The sequence below is a fragment of the Pseudophryne corroboree genome (assembly GCF_028390025.1).
Source record: "Pseudophryne corroboree isolate aPseCor3 chromosome 3 unlocalized genomic scaffold, aPseCor3.hap2 SUPER_3_unloc_11, whole genome shotgun sequence".
Classification (NCBI taxonomy): Eukaryota; Metazoa; Chordata; class Amphibia; order Anura; family Myobatrachidae; genus Pseudophryne; species Pseudophryne corroboree.
In genome coordinates this window covers 3,029,141-3,046,169 of record NW_026967499.1, presented here as the reverse complement: position 1 = coordinate 3,046,169, position 17,029 = coordinate 3,029,141, and the positions used below count along the sequence as shown (strand labels likewise).

The following is a 17,029-nucleotide window of genomic DNA, read 5'->3' as shown; positions in this document are numbered from 1 at the left end:
TTAGTTTGGTCGCCCTCCTTTGTACCTTTTCAAGCTCCAGGATATCCTTTTTGTAGTACGGTGCCCAGAACTGTACACAGTATTCAAGGTGTGGCCTCACTAGTGATTTATATAATGGGAGTATAATACTCTCGTCCCTAGCATCAATACCCCGTTTTATGCATGCTAATATCTTATTAGCCTTCTTTGCTGCAGTCCTACTTTGGGTACTACTGCTTAGCTTGCTATCTATGAGGACACCTAAGTCCTTTTCCAGTACAGAATCCCCTAGTTTTACCCCATTTAGTAGGTAGGTGTACTTTTTGTTCTTGTTACCACAGTGCATTACCTTACACTTGTCTGTGTTGAAGCGCATTCTCCATTTGGCTGCCCATGCTTCTAATTTAACTAAGTCGTTCTGAAGAGACTCGGCATCCTCCTCTGTATTTATAACCTTACACAATTTGGTATCATCTGCAAAAATTGACACCATGCTCTCTAGACCTTCTGTTAGGTCGTTAATGAAAATATTGAACAATAGCGGTCCTAATACTGAGCCTTGCGGCACACCACTTAGCACTTCCAAGTTGAAAAATATCCATTAACCACAACGCGCTGCTTCCTATTATCTAACCAGTTTTTGACCCAAGTGCATATTGTGCTTCCTATCCCTGATTCTTGTAGCTTGTATATAAGTCTCATGTGTGGTACAGTATCAAACGCTTTGGCAAAGTCTAAAAAGATTACATCCACGTCTTTACCCTGATCTAGGTTTGCGCTTACTGTTTCATATAAGCCAAGTAAGTTGGTTTGACAGGATCTGTCCTTCATAAACCCATGTTGATTCCTTTTAATGACCTTATTGGTTTCAAGGAACTTCTGAATACTATCTCTTAGAATACCTTCCAATACTTTCCCCACTATAGATGTAAGACTAACTGGTCTATAATTACCTGGTTCAGCTTTACTTCCCTTTTTGAATATAGGCACTACTTCCGCTATACGCCAGTCTTTGGGAACCATACCTGATCTAACTGAATCCTCAAAGATCAGAGATAGCGGTTTTGCCAGTTCAGAGTGAAGCTCCATTAGAACCCTTGGATGAATACCATCGGGCCCTGGTGATTTATTAATCTTTAAATGTTTTAATCGGTGACAGACTACTTCCTCGCTTAAATAAGTACCTATCAGTGTGATATTGTCCTTATTGAGATTGTGTGTCAGTCCCTGAATTGGGTCCTCTCTAGTGAATACTGTTGAAAAAAACTCATTTAGTGTGTTCGCTATGTCATTATCATTTTTGCTTAAGACTCCCAACGTGTCCTTCAAAGGGCCTATACTCTCCTTTTTTAATCTCTTGCTATTGATGTATTTAAAGAATTTTTTGGGATTTGCTTTGCTTTCCTTTGCTACTAGTTTTTCAGTTTCTACTTTAGCCGCTCTTATTTCCTTTTTGCAATTTTTGTTACATTCCTTATAGTGCTGAAATGACTCTGCTTCCCCGTCAGATTTGTATTTTTTAAATGCTCGCCTTTTCTTGCCCATAAGTTCCTTAATCTTTTTGTTAAGCCACATCGGTTTATGATTTTTATTCCCTTTTTTGCTACTCATAGGAATATATTTGAGTGTATTTTTAGCTAGCAGGAATTTTAGTACCTCCCATTTCTCCGTAGTATTTTTTCCTAAAAACAAACCTTCCCATTCAATATCCCTGAAAAATACCCTCATCATTTCAAAATTTGCTTTGCTAAAGTTTAAAGTCCTAGTTGAGCCAGTATAGGGCTGTTTGTAGAAATTGATATTGAATGTGACCATATTATGGTCGCTGTTTCCTATGGGTTCCCCTACTATAATACCCGATACCAAATCCTGATTGTTTGTTAATACCAGGTCTAAGATTGCATTGTACCTAGTTGGTTCCTCAATTAGTTGGACTAGGTAGTTATCATTTAGTGTGTTTAAAAACATACTGCCCCTAGCAGTATCACATGAATCGTTTTTCCAGTTTATCTCTGGATAGTTAAAATCTCCCATCACTACTATGTCTCCTACTCCTGCTGCTTTTTCAATTTGCTTTAGTAACAATTCATCATCAGATGCGTTGATACCAGGCGGCCTATAGCATACACCCAATACTAACTTTTTTGTTCCTTTTTCCCCGCATGCAATTTCTACCCATAGTATCTCAACAGTGTCTACAGTACCCTCCTGAGTATCTTCCCATATATTAGGTTTTAAAAACGGCTTTACGTACAGACACACCCCTCCACCCTTTTTATTTAGTCTGTCTCTCCTAAACAGTGTATAGCCCTCTAGATTGACTGTCCAATCATGAGATTCATCCCACCAAGTTTCAGTAATGCCTATAATATCATACTGTTTGCTTGCTGCAAGTATTTCTAGTTCACCCTTTTTACCAGTAATGCTTCTGGCGTTTACATACATACAACTAAGATAAGTATTTTCCCTTGCATTAGGGACATCTTTCACCTTATGTGGCAAGGATGACCTGTAATCGTCATTGGTTAGTGCTTTGGTAAAATCCCTTTTAGTACCCATGTTAATAACCTTACTGCCTGCTCTTACCCTCCCCCCAACTTCTCCCCCATTTTGTTTACTACCGCCATCCCCACTATTCTCACTGCATGACCCGTAGTTTTTAGCTAAACCCTCCCCCCAGGCTCCTAGTTTAAAATCTCCTCCAACCTTCTAACCATCCTTCCCCCCAGCACCGCTGCCCCCTCCTCAGTCAGGTGCAATCCGTCACGACAAAAGAGATGGCGTCTGACTGAGAAGTCCGCCCAGTGTTCCAGGAACACAAACCCCTCTTTCCTGCACCAATCCCTAAGCCACACATTTACCTCCCTAATCTCCCTCTGCCTCCCTGGACTAGCGCGTGGCACGGGTAATAATTCCGAGAATATTACCTTAGATGTCCTTGCCTTCAGTTTCTTTCCTAAGTCCCTATAGTCTTTCTTAAGGACATCCCACCTTCCGCTAACTTTGTCATTGGTGCCAACGTGCACCAAGACCGCCGGGTCTTTGCCAGCCCCTCCCAACAATCTATCTACCCGGTCCGCGATGTGCCGTACCCGAGCACCCGGGAGACAACAGACTGTACGGCGATCACGGTCCCGGTAGCAGATTGCCCTATCTGCCTTCCTGATGAGTACTTTTCACTACTTTACCTCTCACTACTTTATCTCCCCCTTCATTACCTCTCACTAATTTACCCCTGCTGTTTTCAGCAGCCTCTCTCACTAACCTATTTTCACTTTTTCACTATATATTTTTTCACTTTTGTGTTGCCCTGGGGTCACTCAGCTGCTTCATTTTTGGGGGGTCCCGCACCCTAGATTTGTACCCCCCAAAATGTTAGGGACTTGCCCGACTAATGAGGTCACCTGGACACGGTGGGCAAGCCGTTACTTATGGCCATAACTAAGCGAAGAACCTCGCTTAAAATGCAAAATTTTATTGCAATTATTATTATTAATAATTTGGTAATGTTTGAATTGTGCACCTGCAACCTTTTTCTTTGTATGCAGTACCTCAGAGGGAGGACCTGCTATCTCAGGGACTGTTCCAACACCCAGACCTGCACAGGCTGCGTTTAACGGCGTGGCTATTGAAACCCGGATCTTAAGAAACAGAGGGATACCAAGAACGGCCATTCCTACGATGTTTGCCGCTAGGACGCCGGTCACAGCCATGCACTACTACAGGATTTGGAAGAGGTACATGGACTGGTGTCAAGAACGTCGGTGGAATTCGACGAACTTCCACTTATCCAGACTTCTACTTTTCCTTCAGGCCGGTCTAGATGTAGGACTGAGGCTGGGCTCTCTGAAAGTTCAAATTTCGGCTCTCTCCATCCTATTTCAACAAGCAGTTAGCATTCTTGTCAGGGGTTCAAACCTTTTTACAGGGAGTTCTGAGGATACAACCCCCTTTTCGTCCTACCACTGCACCATGGGACTTAAATTTGGTGTTGGAATTTTTGAGATCTCCAACTTTTGAGCCGTTAGCAAGAACAGACCTGAAATATCTATTTTGGAAGGTAACGTTATTGCTTCCCTTGGTTTCGGCCAGACGGGTGTCTGAGTTGGGATCCTTATCGTGTAAGAGTCCTTTGAATGTTTCATGAGGACAGGGCAGAACTCCGTACAAGAGCAGGTTTCCGTCCTAAGGTTGGTTTCGGGATTTCACGTAAACCAGCCACTTGTGGTCACATCTTTTCAGGGTCTCGCAGATGGGGAAGTGTCCTTGGATGTTGTCCGAACTTTACGGGTATACGTACAAGTTACGTCTTCCTTCAGAAAGTCGGACCATAGTTTGTTCTTTATGATGGGCCAAAGAAGGGCTGGCCAGCATCTAAGCAGCCTTTGTCTAGATGGATTCGACTTGCCATTCGGCAAGCTTATATTTCCTGTGGCAAACAGGTTCCGGTTCAGACGGGTGCTCATACCACCAGATCAGTGGGTGCCTCATGGGCGGCTGCCAGAGGTGTTTCCACTACTCAACTTTGCAGAGCGGCGACGTGGTCCTCAACCCACACGTTAGCGAAATTTTACAAGTTTGATACCTTTGCGTCCGGAGACTCGTTAAGTTCGGACGTTTAGTTTTGCAGGCCACCGACAGCACTCCCTCCCTAGGGGATAACTTTGGGACGCCCCTACTGTGTAGGACTCCAGTGTCACCTAGTGGATGAAAGAGAAAAGAGGATTTTGGTACTTACCGATAAATCCATTTCTCTGAATCCTCTAGGGGACACTGGACGCCCGCCTCGGTGCTGTCAAACCTGCTGTGTTCAAGGTTCTTGTTCAAACAGTTCGTGCAAACAGCGTTAGTTTTTCTGTTAAGAGTTTCTTGGATGCTGTTTGATATGTTGTACGGTTCGGTTCCTCGCCATGTGCTATAGTATCATGTCCTGTTCTCTCGGTCAAATTTTCTAAACTGAGGGATATATAGAAAACCATAGGTCTGTAAGACAATACAGAAGAAACTATAGGTCAGTAAGACAATACAGTAGGAAACTATAGGTCAGTAAGACAATACAGTCAGAAACTATAGGTCAGTAAGACAATACAGTTCGAAACTATAGGTCAGTAAGACAATACAGTAAGAAACTATAGGTCAGTAAGACAATACAGAAGAAACTATAGGTTAGTAAGACAATACAGTAAAACTATAGGTCAGTAAGACAATACAGTAGGAAACTATAGGTCAGTAAAACAATACAGAAGAAACTATAGGTCAGTAAGACAATACAGTAGGAAACTATAGGTCAGTAAGACAATACAGTCAGAAACTATAGGTCAGTAAGACAATACAGTTAGAAACTATAGGTCAGTAAGACAATACAGTAGGAAACTATAGGTCAGTAAGACAATACAGTAGGAAACTATAGGTCAGTAAAACAATACAGAAGAAACTATAGGTCAGTAAGACAATACAGTAGGAAACTATAGGTCAGTAAGACAATACAGTCAGAAACTATAGGTCAGTAAGACAATACAGTTAGAAACTATAGGTCAGTAAGACAATACAGAAGAAACTTGAGGTCAGTAAGTCAATACAGTAGGAAACTATAGGTCAGTAAGACAATACAGAAGGAAACTATAGGTCAGTAAGACAATACAGTCAGAAACTATAGGTCAGTAAGACAATACAGTTAGAAACTATAGGTCAGTAAGACAATACAGAAGAAACTTGAGGTCAGTAAGTCAATACAGTAGGAAACTATAGGTCAGTAAGTCAATACAGTAGGAAACTATAGGTCAGTAAGACAATACAGAAGGAAACTATAGGTAAGTAAGACAATACAGTAGGAAACTATAGGTCAGTAAGACAGGAAACTATAGGTCAGTAAGACAGTAGGAAACTATAGGTCAGTAAGACAGTAGGAAACTATAGGTCAGTAAGACAATATAGAAGGAGACTATAGGTCAGTAAGACAATATAGAAGGCAACTTGGTCAGTAAGACAATACAGACGAAAGTATAGGTCAGTAAGACAATACAGAAGTAAACTATAGGTCAGTAAGACAATATAGAAGTCAACTATAGGTCAGTAAGACAATACAGTAGGAAACTATAGGTCAGCAAAATATAAAAACTTGCAGTAAAACCTATGGAGAATTTTCACCACTAACTTTTTGCGGCTAAATGGATAGGGATTTTTTTGCGATGAACTTAATAAAGTGTTTATACATACAGTATGATGTTACATTGAGATTACCGCTGGAGGAAACTCTGCCACAATATTATTAAATGTGTAATTTAGCCCATCCTCGTATGGGTGTAATATATTAATATATTCTTACTGAACAGGATTACCAGCACTGAATCAGTTATCACCCAATATTATATACATGCCGATGTGTAACAACAAATACACTTGTTTTTTTTATTACTTTATTCACCTTTATACATTTACTTTTGTGTTTTTTTTTTCCAAACTATTTTTATTGCAATCTCACATCGTACAGAGTAAATAAGCAGCATTTCGAGACATGAAATATAGTATATGGTTAACAATGTATAACATAAAATACATCGTGCAAAATCCTCCTATCAGGAGACAAGGAATCATACACTATTCAGTCTCATATAATCCCAGGTAGAGATCCAAGCATATTTTCAAACTTTTCCTCTTATAATAACTTTTATACCCTTCCAAGAAAGGGAACATGTGTAGAACTAGTGATATCAGGGAATTTATAGCGTGTTTTAATTATCAAAGCGGAGCAAATTATAAATGGAACAAAATCTATCAGAAATCGATTCTCCACTAGTAAAGCCAGGGTATCTTGAAAAAAAAAAGGGAAATCCCTAAACTTGTATAAAGTACCTAAAACATAAGAAAATAAACCAACATGTAATGCCTACTATGGGACACGGGTCGTCGATCCATCCACAGCACAATCTTCCCAGATCGGGGGTCTATATTTCCAAGCAGCCCGGCATACGGTTGAATATAGAAGGGGGTAGAGAAGGGTCCAGAGAAGAAGAGAAAGGATAAGTCAGATGTTTAAGGGGTTAGGGTGGTCTATAGCGTGGAGGAGGTACCATGAGGTGGATTGAAAGCATTTGTCTATGGCTTGTTTAGTATGTAGGGGGAGTGTCAAAATGTAAGTGTTCCAACAATGAAACAAAGCAGGGGTGAGCCTCTCCTTATGGACGGTGGTCTCCAGCCAGTCCATGGTGAATAGAAAAAATAGTCTAGAGGTCACCATCGAAATATTAGGAGGTATGTTGTGAATCCACTGTTGTAGGATTGCCTTCCTGCCAGCTGCTGATAGTATCATAAGCAGTTTTTTGTTAGCCCTGGGGATGTCAGGTTGATCAGTCAGACATCCGAACAGCGCCCAGGAGGTAGTGCAACTAAAGGATATGCCTAAGGACGTAGTTCCGTAGTGATGTACCTCATGCCAAAACTGTGACACCAGAGCGCATTCCCAGAAGCAATGGAAGAGGTCGGCCCCCTCCATTAGGCATTTGGTGCATTTACTATCATCTGAGATGCCCATCAGTGATCGGCGTTTAGGTGAAATGTATGCCCTATGGAGCATTTTATAGGCCATTTCTTGGTAAGAGCTTGCAGGAATAAGCTTCAAGGTCAACTGAAAGTGATTTAAGAGGGATTCAGGGGTGGCCGTTGGGATGTGGGAGGACCATTGGGACAGCTCCGGAAGGTCTGTGTCTGGGATAAGTTCAAGACGGATACGTGAATAAATGGTTGATATGGAGTAGCAGGTCGACTGGATTAGTGTGTCTAGAGAGTTAAGAAAGTCGATCCCTGTCAATTTGGATAATACAGTTTTAAGATAGTGTATTGCTTGGAAGTAGGCAAACTCGTGGTGAGGAAGTAGACCATATTTCTCTCGCGCCTCCACGAAAGACAGCGGGGCACGGGAGGAGTTAAGCAGGTTGCGCAGGTTGCGGACGCCAAGAGAGTGCCAGGTGGTGAAAGATTGTAAAGCTCCCCCCTCCTGAAACTCTAAGTTGCCGATAAGGGGCAGTGAAAGTGAGTATAAATATTGAAGTTTGAGAGATTTCCTTGCCATTTTCCACGCCTGCATTATGGGGAGTAGTAGTAAATTAGTAGTAATATGTAAGGCTAATTTGGAGGGCTTGGCATGTAAAAGATAACTGAGGGATAAGGGAGCACATAGTTGAGAATCTAGTCTAGAATCTGTGTAATAATTATTGTTTCCAAGCCAATCCATAGCAATGCGTAGGAGGCACGCAAGATTGTATTGTTTAATATCAGGTAGATTGATTCCACCTCTAGGTACCGTCTGGGTTAATTTTTTCATGCTAATTCTTGGGCGTTTACCAGCCCAGATGTATTTGGAGATAGAAGTGTTCAGCGAGGATAGGTCTGGTTTAGATAATAATAGGGGGGTCATCTGTAAAACATAGAGGAGCTTTGGGAAGCTGGCCATCTTAAATAAGTTACATCTCCCTAGCATATTAAGGGGGAGGGATTGCCATAGGCCAAGTTCGGTTCTAATCTTATGTAGGACAGGAGTGATATTAAGCCTATATAGGTGGCCTGGTTGAGCAGGGAGTGCAACGCCTAGAAAGGTAATATGTGTATTCGCCCATTTAAAGGGAAAGGTGGTCCCCCAACCCAGTTTCGCCTGTCCATATATGGCCAACGCCTCTGACTTACTATAATTGATTGTAAACCCTGCGAAAGAGGAGAAGCGATCAGTCATGGCAATTAGCTGCGGGATTGTACGGTGAGGATCTGACATAAAAAGGAGGAGGTCGTCTGCGAATGCCACCGCCCTTAATTCCTGTGTTCCCACAGCAATGCCCTTGTAGTTCTTGTGTGACAGAATATGGCGTATAAGGGGTTCCAGTGCCAAATCAAAAAGGAGGGGAGATAGGGGGCATCCTTGCCTAGTGCCTCTTCCCAACGTGAAGAATGAAGATGTCACATTATTTACTAAGACTTGCGCCACTGGGTTGGTATATAATGTCTGTATCAGGTTGCAAAACATTGTGCCAAACCCCTGGTGGGCGAGCACTCGAGATAGGTGAGGCCAGGCAATTTTATCAAATGCCTTTTCTGCGTCTAAATTTATAATGATGTTATTTTTGGCCTGGTTAAGGCGGGTGTAAGATATCGCTGTTAGGGCCGCCCGCACTCGTGTGGATTGTCTACCTTTGACAAATCCCATCTGTGCAGGTGAGATGAGATGGGGTAAGTATGCTTGCAACCTGTTAGCCATGGTTTTAGTTAAGATTTTAAAATCTTGATTAAGGAGTGAGATGGGGCGGTATGATCCAACCTGAGTAGGATCTTTACCAGGTTTTGCTAGCACTATGAGTTTGGCTTCATTAAAACGAAGGGGAGTTTCCCCTGTTGTTAGTATATGGTTATATAATCGTGTTAATATGGGGAGTATGTCGGCAGCTAGCACCTTGTAAAATTCAGCGCTGAAACCGTCAGGGCCAGGGCTCTTTCCATTGGGGAGGGACTTAATGGTGGCCCGCACCTCCTCCTCAGTTATGGGTGTATCCAACGCTTCCCTCTCTTCTAAGTCCAGCTTCGGTAACTGCGCCTCATCTAGGAACAGTTGACCATCAGTTGCATTATCAACGTCGGCAGTATATAGGGACTTATAGAAACACATAAAAGCCGAGCAGATGTCAGTGGGATCAGAAAGAACACTTCCAGAGCTGTGCAACGAGTCAACCCATGTTTTATTTCGGGGCCCCCGAACCAAGTTGGCCAGGAGCTTACCGGATTTATTCCCCCACCTATGAAACCTGTTCCTGCCGTAGTCGTAGCTGATTTGGGCCTGTTCGGTGAGAAAGGTATCATAGATTTGTTTTGCCATGAGGTACGCCTCCTTGTGGGTAGGGCTATCGCTTTGTTTGTATGTGCGATATGCAAGTGTGAGAGCCGCACTAAGTTCCTGTAATTTTATGTTAAATTTCTTGCGCTTAGAATTGACGTAGGAGATGATATGGCCACGGAGGACTGCTTTAGAGGCCCCCCAAAAGAGTGGAGTGTTAGATTCTTGATCTAGGTTGTCAGTAGTATAATTCTGCCAGGTGTGTTTAAGATGTAATAAGAAGTCCTCTGAGTGTGTGAGATATGCCGGGAATCTCCAACATTTAGATATGTTCTGAGGTAGAGATAGATGTAGGGACAGGGCAATGGGGGCGTGGTCCGAAATAATGATATCTTTAATTGAGGTGTGGGTAACTTTAGAAAAGAGGTGTTTGGATAAAAATAGATAGTCAATGCGAGAGTGAGTAGAGTGTGGGTGGGAATAGAAAGAATAATCTCGTTGAAGGGGGTTATGCAGACGCCAGGGGTCTAATAGGGTGAGTTGAGAGCAAAACGAGGAAAGCAGATTAGAGGAGGGCCCGGGTCTTTTGGTACTTACCCCCGACCTATCCATGGATGGATCAACGACCGTGTTGAAGTCTCCCCCTAGGATTAAGTTTTGGCCACCCCAGGATAAAACTCTTTGAAGAATATCTGCAAAAAAGAGATTGTTAGATCCAGTAGGTGCATATACATTTAAAAAGGTATATATTACATTGTCGATTGAGACATCTAAAAATATAAATCTGCCCTCAGGGTCGATATACTTTTTACGAATGGAGAATTGAAGATTCTTATGAAAGAGGATGGCCACACCTCTGGTTTTATTGGTGTAAGGAGCAGACACGCATTCCCCAATCCAAGGGGCTCTTAATGACATAGGGGAGTTATGCTCCCAGTGTGTTTCTTTTAGGAACACTACTTGAGGGGACAAGCGAGAGAGATGAGTAACTACCTTCTTGCGCTTAATGGGGCTATTTAGACCCTCCACATTCCAAGAAACTATATTAAAGTCTAGAAGTGGGGTTGTCACCGGGGTTGAGGTCTGGGAAACAGCGTGATCAGCCATGCTATCCTATCCCCATAGGTGGAGAACAGGATATCAAAATTGTACAGGTAAAACGGTGCCCCCCCCCCGTCCCAATGAGCAAGGAGGGGCCAACCTATGGAGGATCGAGACACATTATCCCAGCAGGCAAGACAAACAGACATACAAACATACAAAAATATCAAACTAACAGATAGGAAACAATGGGAGGCAAAACCTCCAGCATGCGTGAATAGCATGCCTTGATCATATCCCAAACACTGTGTGACCTACAGATGAAAGCAGTTGTGAAAATAAGCAAGCTTTAAGTAAGAGTGGACAGTCAAGTGTCAGGGTGTGCAAAATGGGTCTTTGCCGCCATCGGATCGTCAAAAAAGCACGGTTTTCCATTGACAAAGACCCGAAGACGGGCAGGGTATAACAATGAGAACTTGACGTTTTCTTCAAACAGTCGCTTGCATATCGGAGCGAACTCTCTGCGCTTGTTGGCGACATGAGTGGAGAAGTCCTGGAAGATGAGCAACCTTTCTCCCTTATAGAGGAGGTTCGCTGACTGTCGGTAGTGGTCCAAGAGCTTAGCTTTATCCGCGTAATTTAAGATCCGTAGGATAACAGGTCTAGGGCGTCCCGCAGATTCTCTGCGTTCAGGGCCAATCCTGTGTGCCCTTTCAATGGCCAATGGTGAGCCCTGAAGATCCATACCTAATTTGTCGGGTAGCCAGTTGGATAGAAGGTCTAGCAGTGCGTGGCCTCTCACCGATTCTGGGATGCCCACCACCCGCAGGTTGTTTCGACGGCTCCGATTCTCCAAGTCATCGAGTTTTTCAGTGAGACCTTTGATTTCTGTGGTTTGGGTCTTTATGGTAGACTGTGCGGTTTGTAGATCGTCTTCCAATGTTGAGACCCTCTGCTCGACTTCATCTAAACGGTTACTGTGGTGAGTCAGCTGGGCTAAGGTGGAATCAATGGCTTCTTTGATGCCCGCCAGTTTTTCGTCTAGTAGAGGTCCAAGAACCGCAGCGATGTCAGTGGGTTTCATTTTAGGCTGTTTGGTAATTGAGGCGCCAGTACGTTTTCTTTGGGACCGAGATCGGGTGGTGGAGCAATCGGAGTCAGATGAATTTCTGCGGGACGTGTCTTCGCGTGCGCCTAAAATAGGACCAGTCGAGGACATTGGGGTGGATACCAGGAACTTCTCCATATGAGGTCGCTAGAATTAAGTATGTAGAGTAGAGGCAATATCTGCAGTGAGTGATGTAGTGAGGGTCACATCAGCGTTGGGAGGGTACTGGAAAGTTACATTGCTATGAAGATAGCAGGCATGTCAGGATGTTGCGGATCAGGGTTGCCGGCAGCAACGTTGTAGAGGCGTCAGAGTGTGGCACCGCAGAGTCCCGCAGCGGCGTGATGTATATGTCAAAAGGCTCAGGGTGAGGTAGCGGGAGCCAGGTATCCACTGTAATGAGTCTGTAATTTACGGGTGCGGCAGGTTGCGGTCGGGCCGATAAAGTATCACACCTGTTGTTGTAAGGCGCAATATAATGGTTCCTCTCCAGCCACCGAACAGGAGATATGAGAATAGGTAAAACAGTTGGATTAGCTGTATAATGGCTGCAGGATGCCTAATCTAAAAGTCGCCACAAGAGGGAGCTGGAGTCATAGCTTTCACCAGCCATGAAGCGAGGACTATGCCAATCGCAAGATGGCCGCCGCTTGTCTGGGTACTGTGCCAGTCGCAAGATGGCCGCCGCTTGTTAGTGAGGCCTGATCCCTCCGGAGGTCCCCCGGCCGTCAGTCCTCATCAGCGAGGTAGGAGATCTTGCATGTGGGGGGATCTGTAAGGTGGGGGCTAGAAGATAGGCGCCTGGTGGATCCAGGAGTCAGTGAGGCCTGGTTCGGGGTCCGGGCGGCGCCAACCGCAAGATGGCCGCCGGCCGCCAGCCACACGCTGCCTGGCCTCCACCTCCCGCAGGCCGCCCGTTTCTCGGTCTCCCGCGAGGGCCAGCACTCGGTAGGCAGGCTGCTAGTTGCCAGGGGGTGCCACTCAGGTGGGGGAGGAAGTCTGTAGAGCCGCTGTACCGGGTCCGATGATTCGCCGGGTCTGCTCTAAAATCGAGGCCCCGGCTTCTGAGACGGAGGTAGGCCGCAATCCGCAGGGGGCTCCACAGGGCCCCCCCCGATTCCGCAGCTTCGACCTCCGGGTGCAGGGTGGTGTGGCAGGTTGAGGGGTTGATATTCCTGCAGATGGGCCCTCAGGTTCAGGGTAGGAATTAGTTTATTAGATTTTGCCAGCTGGGGCTACACAGGAACCCGACCTTTCCTGATGCCAGCTAGGCCACGCCCCCCCTACTTTTGTGTTTTATATATCACTGATTTAGCTTACATACTTTACTGTACTCAATAAAGGTTATATATTATTTATTAGTGCACAAACAGGACAGCACTTTCTTTTCTTTGCTGTTTTATTATTGCAAAACCCATGTCACCTCCAGTAATCCCACGTGAGCGTCCATGTCACCTCTAGTAATCCCACATGAGTGTCCATGTCACCTCTAGTAATCCCACATGAACGTCCATGTCACCTCTAGTAATCCCACATGAGCGTCCATGTCACCTCTAGTAATCCCACATGAGCGTCCGTGTCACCTCTAGTAATCCCACATGAGCGTCCATGTCACCTCTAGTAATCCCACATGAACGTCCATGTCACCTCTAGTAATCCCACATGAGCATCCGTGTCACCTCTAGTAATCCCACATGAGCGTCCATGTCACCTCTAGTAATCCCACATGAGCATCCGTGTCACCTCTAGTAATCCCACATGAGCGTCCATGTCACCTCTAGTAATCCCACATGAGCGTCTATGTCACCTCTACTAATCCCACATGAGCGTCCATGTCACCTCTAGTAATCCCACATGAGCGTCCGTGTCACCTCCAGTAATCCCACATGAGCGTCCGTGTCACCTCCAGTAATCCCACATGAGCGTCCGTGTCACCTCTAGTAATCCCACATGAGCGTCCATGTCACCTCTAGTAATCCCACATGAGCGTCCATGTCACCTCTAGTAATCCCACATGAGCATCCATGTCACCTCTAGTAATCCCACATGAGCGTCCATGTCACCTCTAGTAATCCCACATGAGCGTCCATGTCACCTCTAGTAATCCCACATGAGCGTCCATGTCACCTCTAGTAATCCCACATGAGCGTCCATGTCACCTCTAGTAATCCCACATGAACGTCCGTGTCACCTCTAGTAATCCCACATGAGCATCCGTGTCACCTCTAGTAATCCCACATGAGCGTCCGTGTCACCTCCAGTAATCCCACATGAGCGTCCATGTCACCTCTAGTAATCCCACATGGGCGTCCATGTCACCTCTAGTAATCCCACATGGGCGTCCATGTCACCTCTAGTAATCCCACATGAGCGTCCATGTCACCTCTACTAATCCCACATGAGCGTCCATGTCACCTCTAGTAATCCCACATGAACGTCAATGTCACATCTAGTAAGCAGACATGAGCATCCATGTCACCTCTAGTCATCCCACATGATCAAGCTCCAGTCTAAGCATCCTAGCTTTTTTGTTTTTTAATGATTACAGATAAAAAAATAGAATTATATATTGTAACCTGTAACACCCTGGGTCTTGTCTACTCATTTTATATTTTAATGTATTTTATTTCCAGCAGATGGACACACAAGCAGGAATATCACAGAAGGACATCAAATGTTATCCCCGGATTGTGATATAAAAGATGACAGTAGACAGGATTCTCCAGGAGATAACCCCATTACCCCAATTATACATCCAGCTCTATCAGCTGATCCCTCTGATCCTGGGAAATGTTCTCCTGATCACTCTGATATTGGTGCATCTGTTACAGCTCTGACAGTAGATACAGTGTTTCCCTGTTCTATAGATGCCAAATGTTTTACACAGAACACAAAGCGTATTACCCATCAGCCAGCTAAGGCAAGTGAGAGGCCACTGATATGTTCTGAGTGTGGGAAATGTTTTACACACAAATCAGCTCTTGTTACACATCAGAGAAGTCACACAGGTGAAAAGCCATATTCCTGTTCTGAGTGTAGGAAATGTTTTCCACGGAAATCAGAACTTATTACACATCAGAGAAGTCACACAGGTGAGAAGCCATATTCCTGTTCTGAGTGTGGGAAATGTTTTGCACAGACATCAGCTTTTGTTACACATCAGAGAAGTCACACAGGTGAGAAGCCATATACCTGTGCTGAGTGTAGGAAATGTTTTCCACGGAAATCAGATCTTGTTACACATCAGAGAAGTCACACAGGTGAGAAGCCGTACTTCTGTTCTGAGTGTGGGAAATATTTTGCATGGAAATCAAATCTTGTTACACATCAGAGGAGTCACACAGGTGAGAAGCCATATTCCTGTTCTCAGTGTGGGAAATGTTTTGCATCGAAATCATATCTTGTTACACATCAGAAATGTCACACAGGTGAGAAGCCATATTCCTGTTTTGAGTGTGGGAAATGTTTTGCATATAAATCAAATCTTGTTACACATCAGAGGAGTCACACAGGTGAGAAGCTATTTTCCTGTTCTGAGTGTGGGAAATGCTTTACATATATATCATATCTTGTTAAACATCAGAGAAGTCACACAGGTGAGAAGCCATATTCCTGTTCTGAGTGTGGGAAATGTTTTGCATTGAAATCAATTCTTGTTACACATCAGAGAAGTCACACAGGTGAGAAGCCATATTCCTGTACTGAGTGTGGGAAATGTTTTGCATTGAAATCAATTCTTGTTACACATCAGAAAAGTCACACAGGTGAGAAGCCATATTCCTGTTTTGAGTGTGGGAAAGGTTTTGCATATAAATCAAATTTTGTTACACATCAGAGAAGTCACACAGGTGAGAAGCCATATTCCTGTTCTGAGTGTGGGAAATGTTTTGCACGGAAATCAGATCTTGTTACACATCAGAGAAGTCACACAGGTGAGAAACCATATACCTGTGCTGAGTGTAGAAAATGTTTTGCACGGAAATCAGCTCTTGTTACACATCAGAGAAGTCACACAGGTGAGAAGCCATATACCTGTGCTGAGTGTGGGAAATGTTTTCCACGGAAATCAGATCTTGTTACACATCAGCGATTTCACAGGTGAGAAGCCATTTTCATGCTGAGAGATAAATAAATCCGCTCTTGTTGAACATATTAGACATTACCCAAGTACGGGACCATTTATATCTTCTGGAGTATAATTATCACTCGTGCAATGTTCCTCAAGGGTCAATTCTATCTCCTATGCTTTATAAAATATACATGCTACCATAGGTTATATAATCAGACATCATGGCCTGGTCTACCACTGCTATGCAGATGACCTGCTCTTTGCTCCATGTACTGAGAACCTAATACCAATCCTAAATGGTTGTCTAGCGAGAGCGCCAGGGGTGGATGATGCCAGCCCAGCATTACATGGTCCAAGGTACTAGAAACAGCTTCTGCCTCCTTACTGCCCCGCTTGCTTGCTTCTACAGATGAAGGACTGTTACCAGCAGTACCAAGAATCTCCTGTAATTCATTTATGGGTTGAACTTTTAGCTTTGCAGCCCTGACCATGGAACTCACTGCCTTGCACAGTCCAAGAGCCCTCCACTCTAGAGACCTTCACAAGCAGACTGGTGACTGTTACTCACGCTTTTCATTAATGTACCTCTATTTAGTTCCTAAATAATACATCCCAAATGCTTTAGTCTTTTCTCTGACGTCCTAGTGGATGCTGGGGACTCCGTAAGGACCATGGGGAATAGCGGCTCCGCAGGAGACTGGGCACAAATAGAAAGCTTTAGGACTACCTGGTGTGCACTGGCTCCTCCCCCTATGACCCTCCTCCAAGCCTCAGTTAGATTTTTGTGCCCGACCGAGATGGGTGCAATCTAGGGGGCTCTCCTGAGCTTCTTAGAAGAAAGTTAGTTTTAGGTTTTTTATTTTCAGTGAGACCTGCTGGCAACAGGCTCACTGCATCGAGGGACTAAGGGGAGAAGAAGCAAACCTGCCTGCTTGCAGCCAGCTTAGGCTTCTTAGGCTACTGGACACCATTAGCTCCAGAGGGATCGAACACAGGCCCAGCCTCGGAGTCCGGTCCC

The 17,029-nt window shown here is 44.3% G+C and overlaps 1 protein-coding gene across 1 annotated transcript in view; it reads left to right on the top strand.

Moving 5' to 3' along the window:
* LOC134983282 (zinc finger protein ZFP2-like) overlaps window positions 1-16,689 on the top strand; it is a 30,526-nt gene extending 13,837 nt beyond the window's left edge. The window contains exon 5 of the mRNA XM_063949002.1: window positions 14,576-16,689. Within this exon, the coding sequence (XP_063805072.1) occupies window positions 14,576-16,044 (1,469 nt within the window). The 3' untranslated portion in view covers window positions 16,045-16,689. The remainder of the gene's footprint in view (window positions 1-14,575) is intronic.
* The last annotated feature ends 340 nt before the right edge of the window (window positions 16,690-17,029 follow it).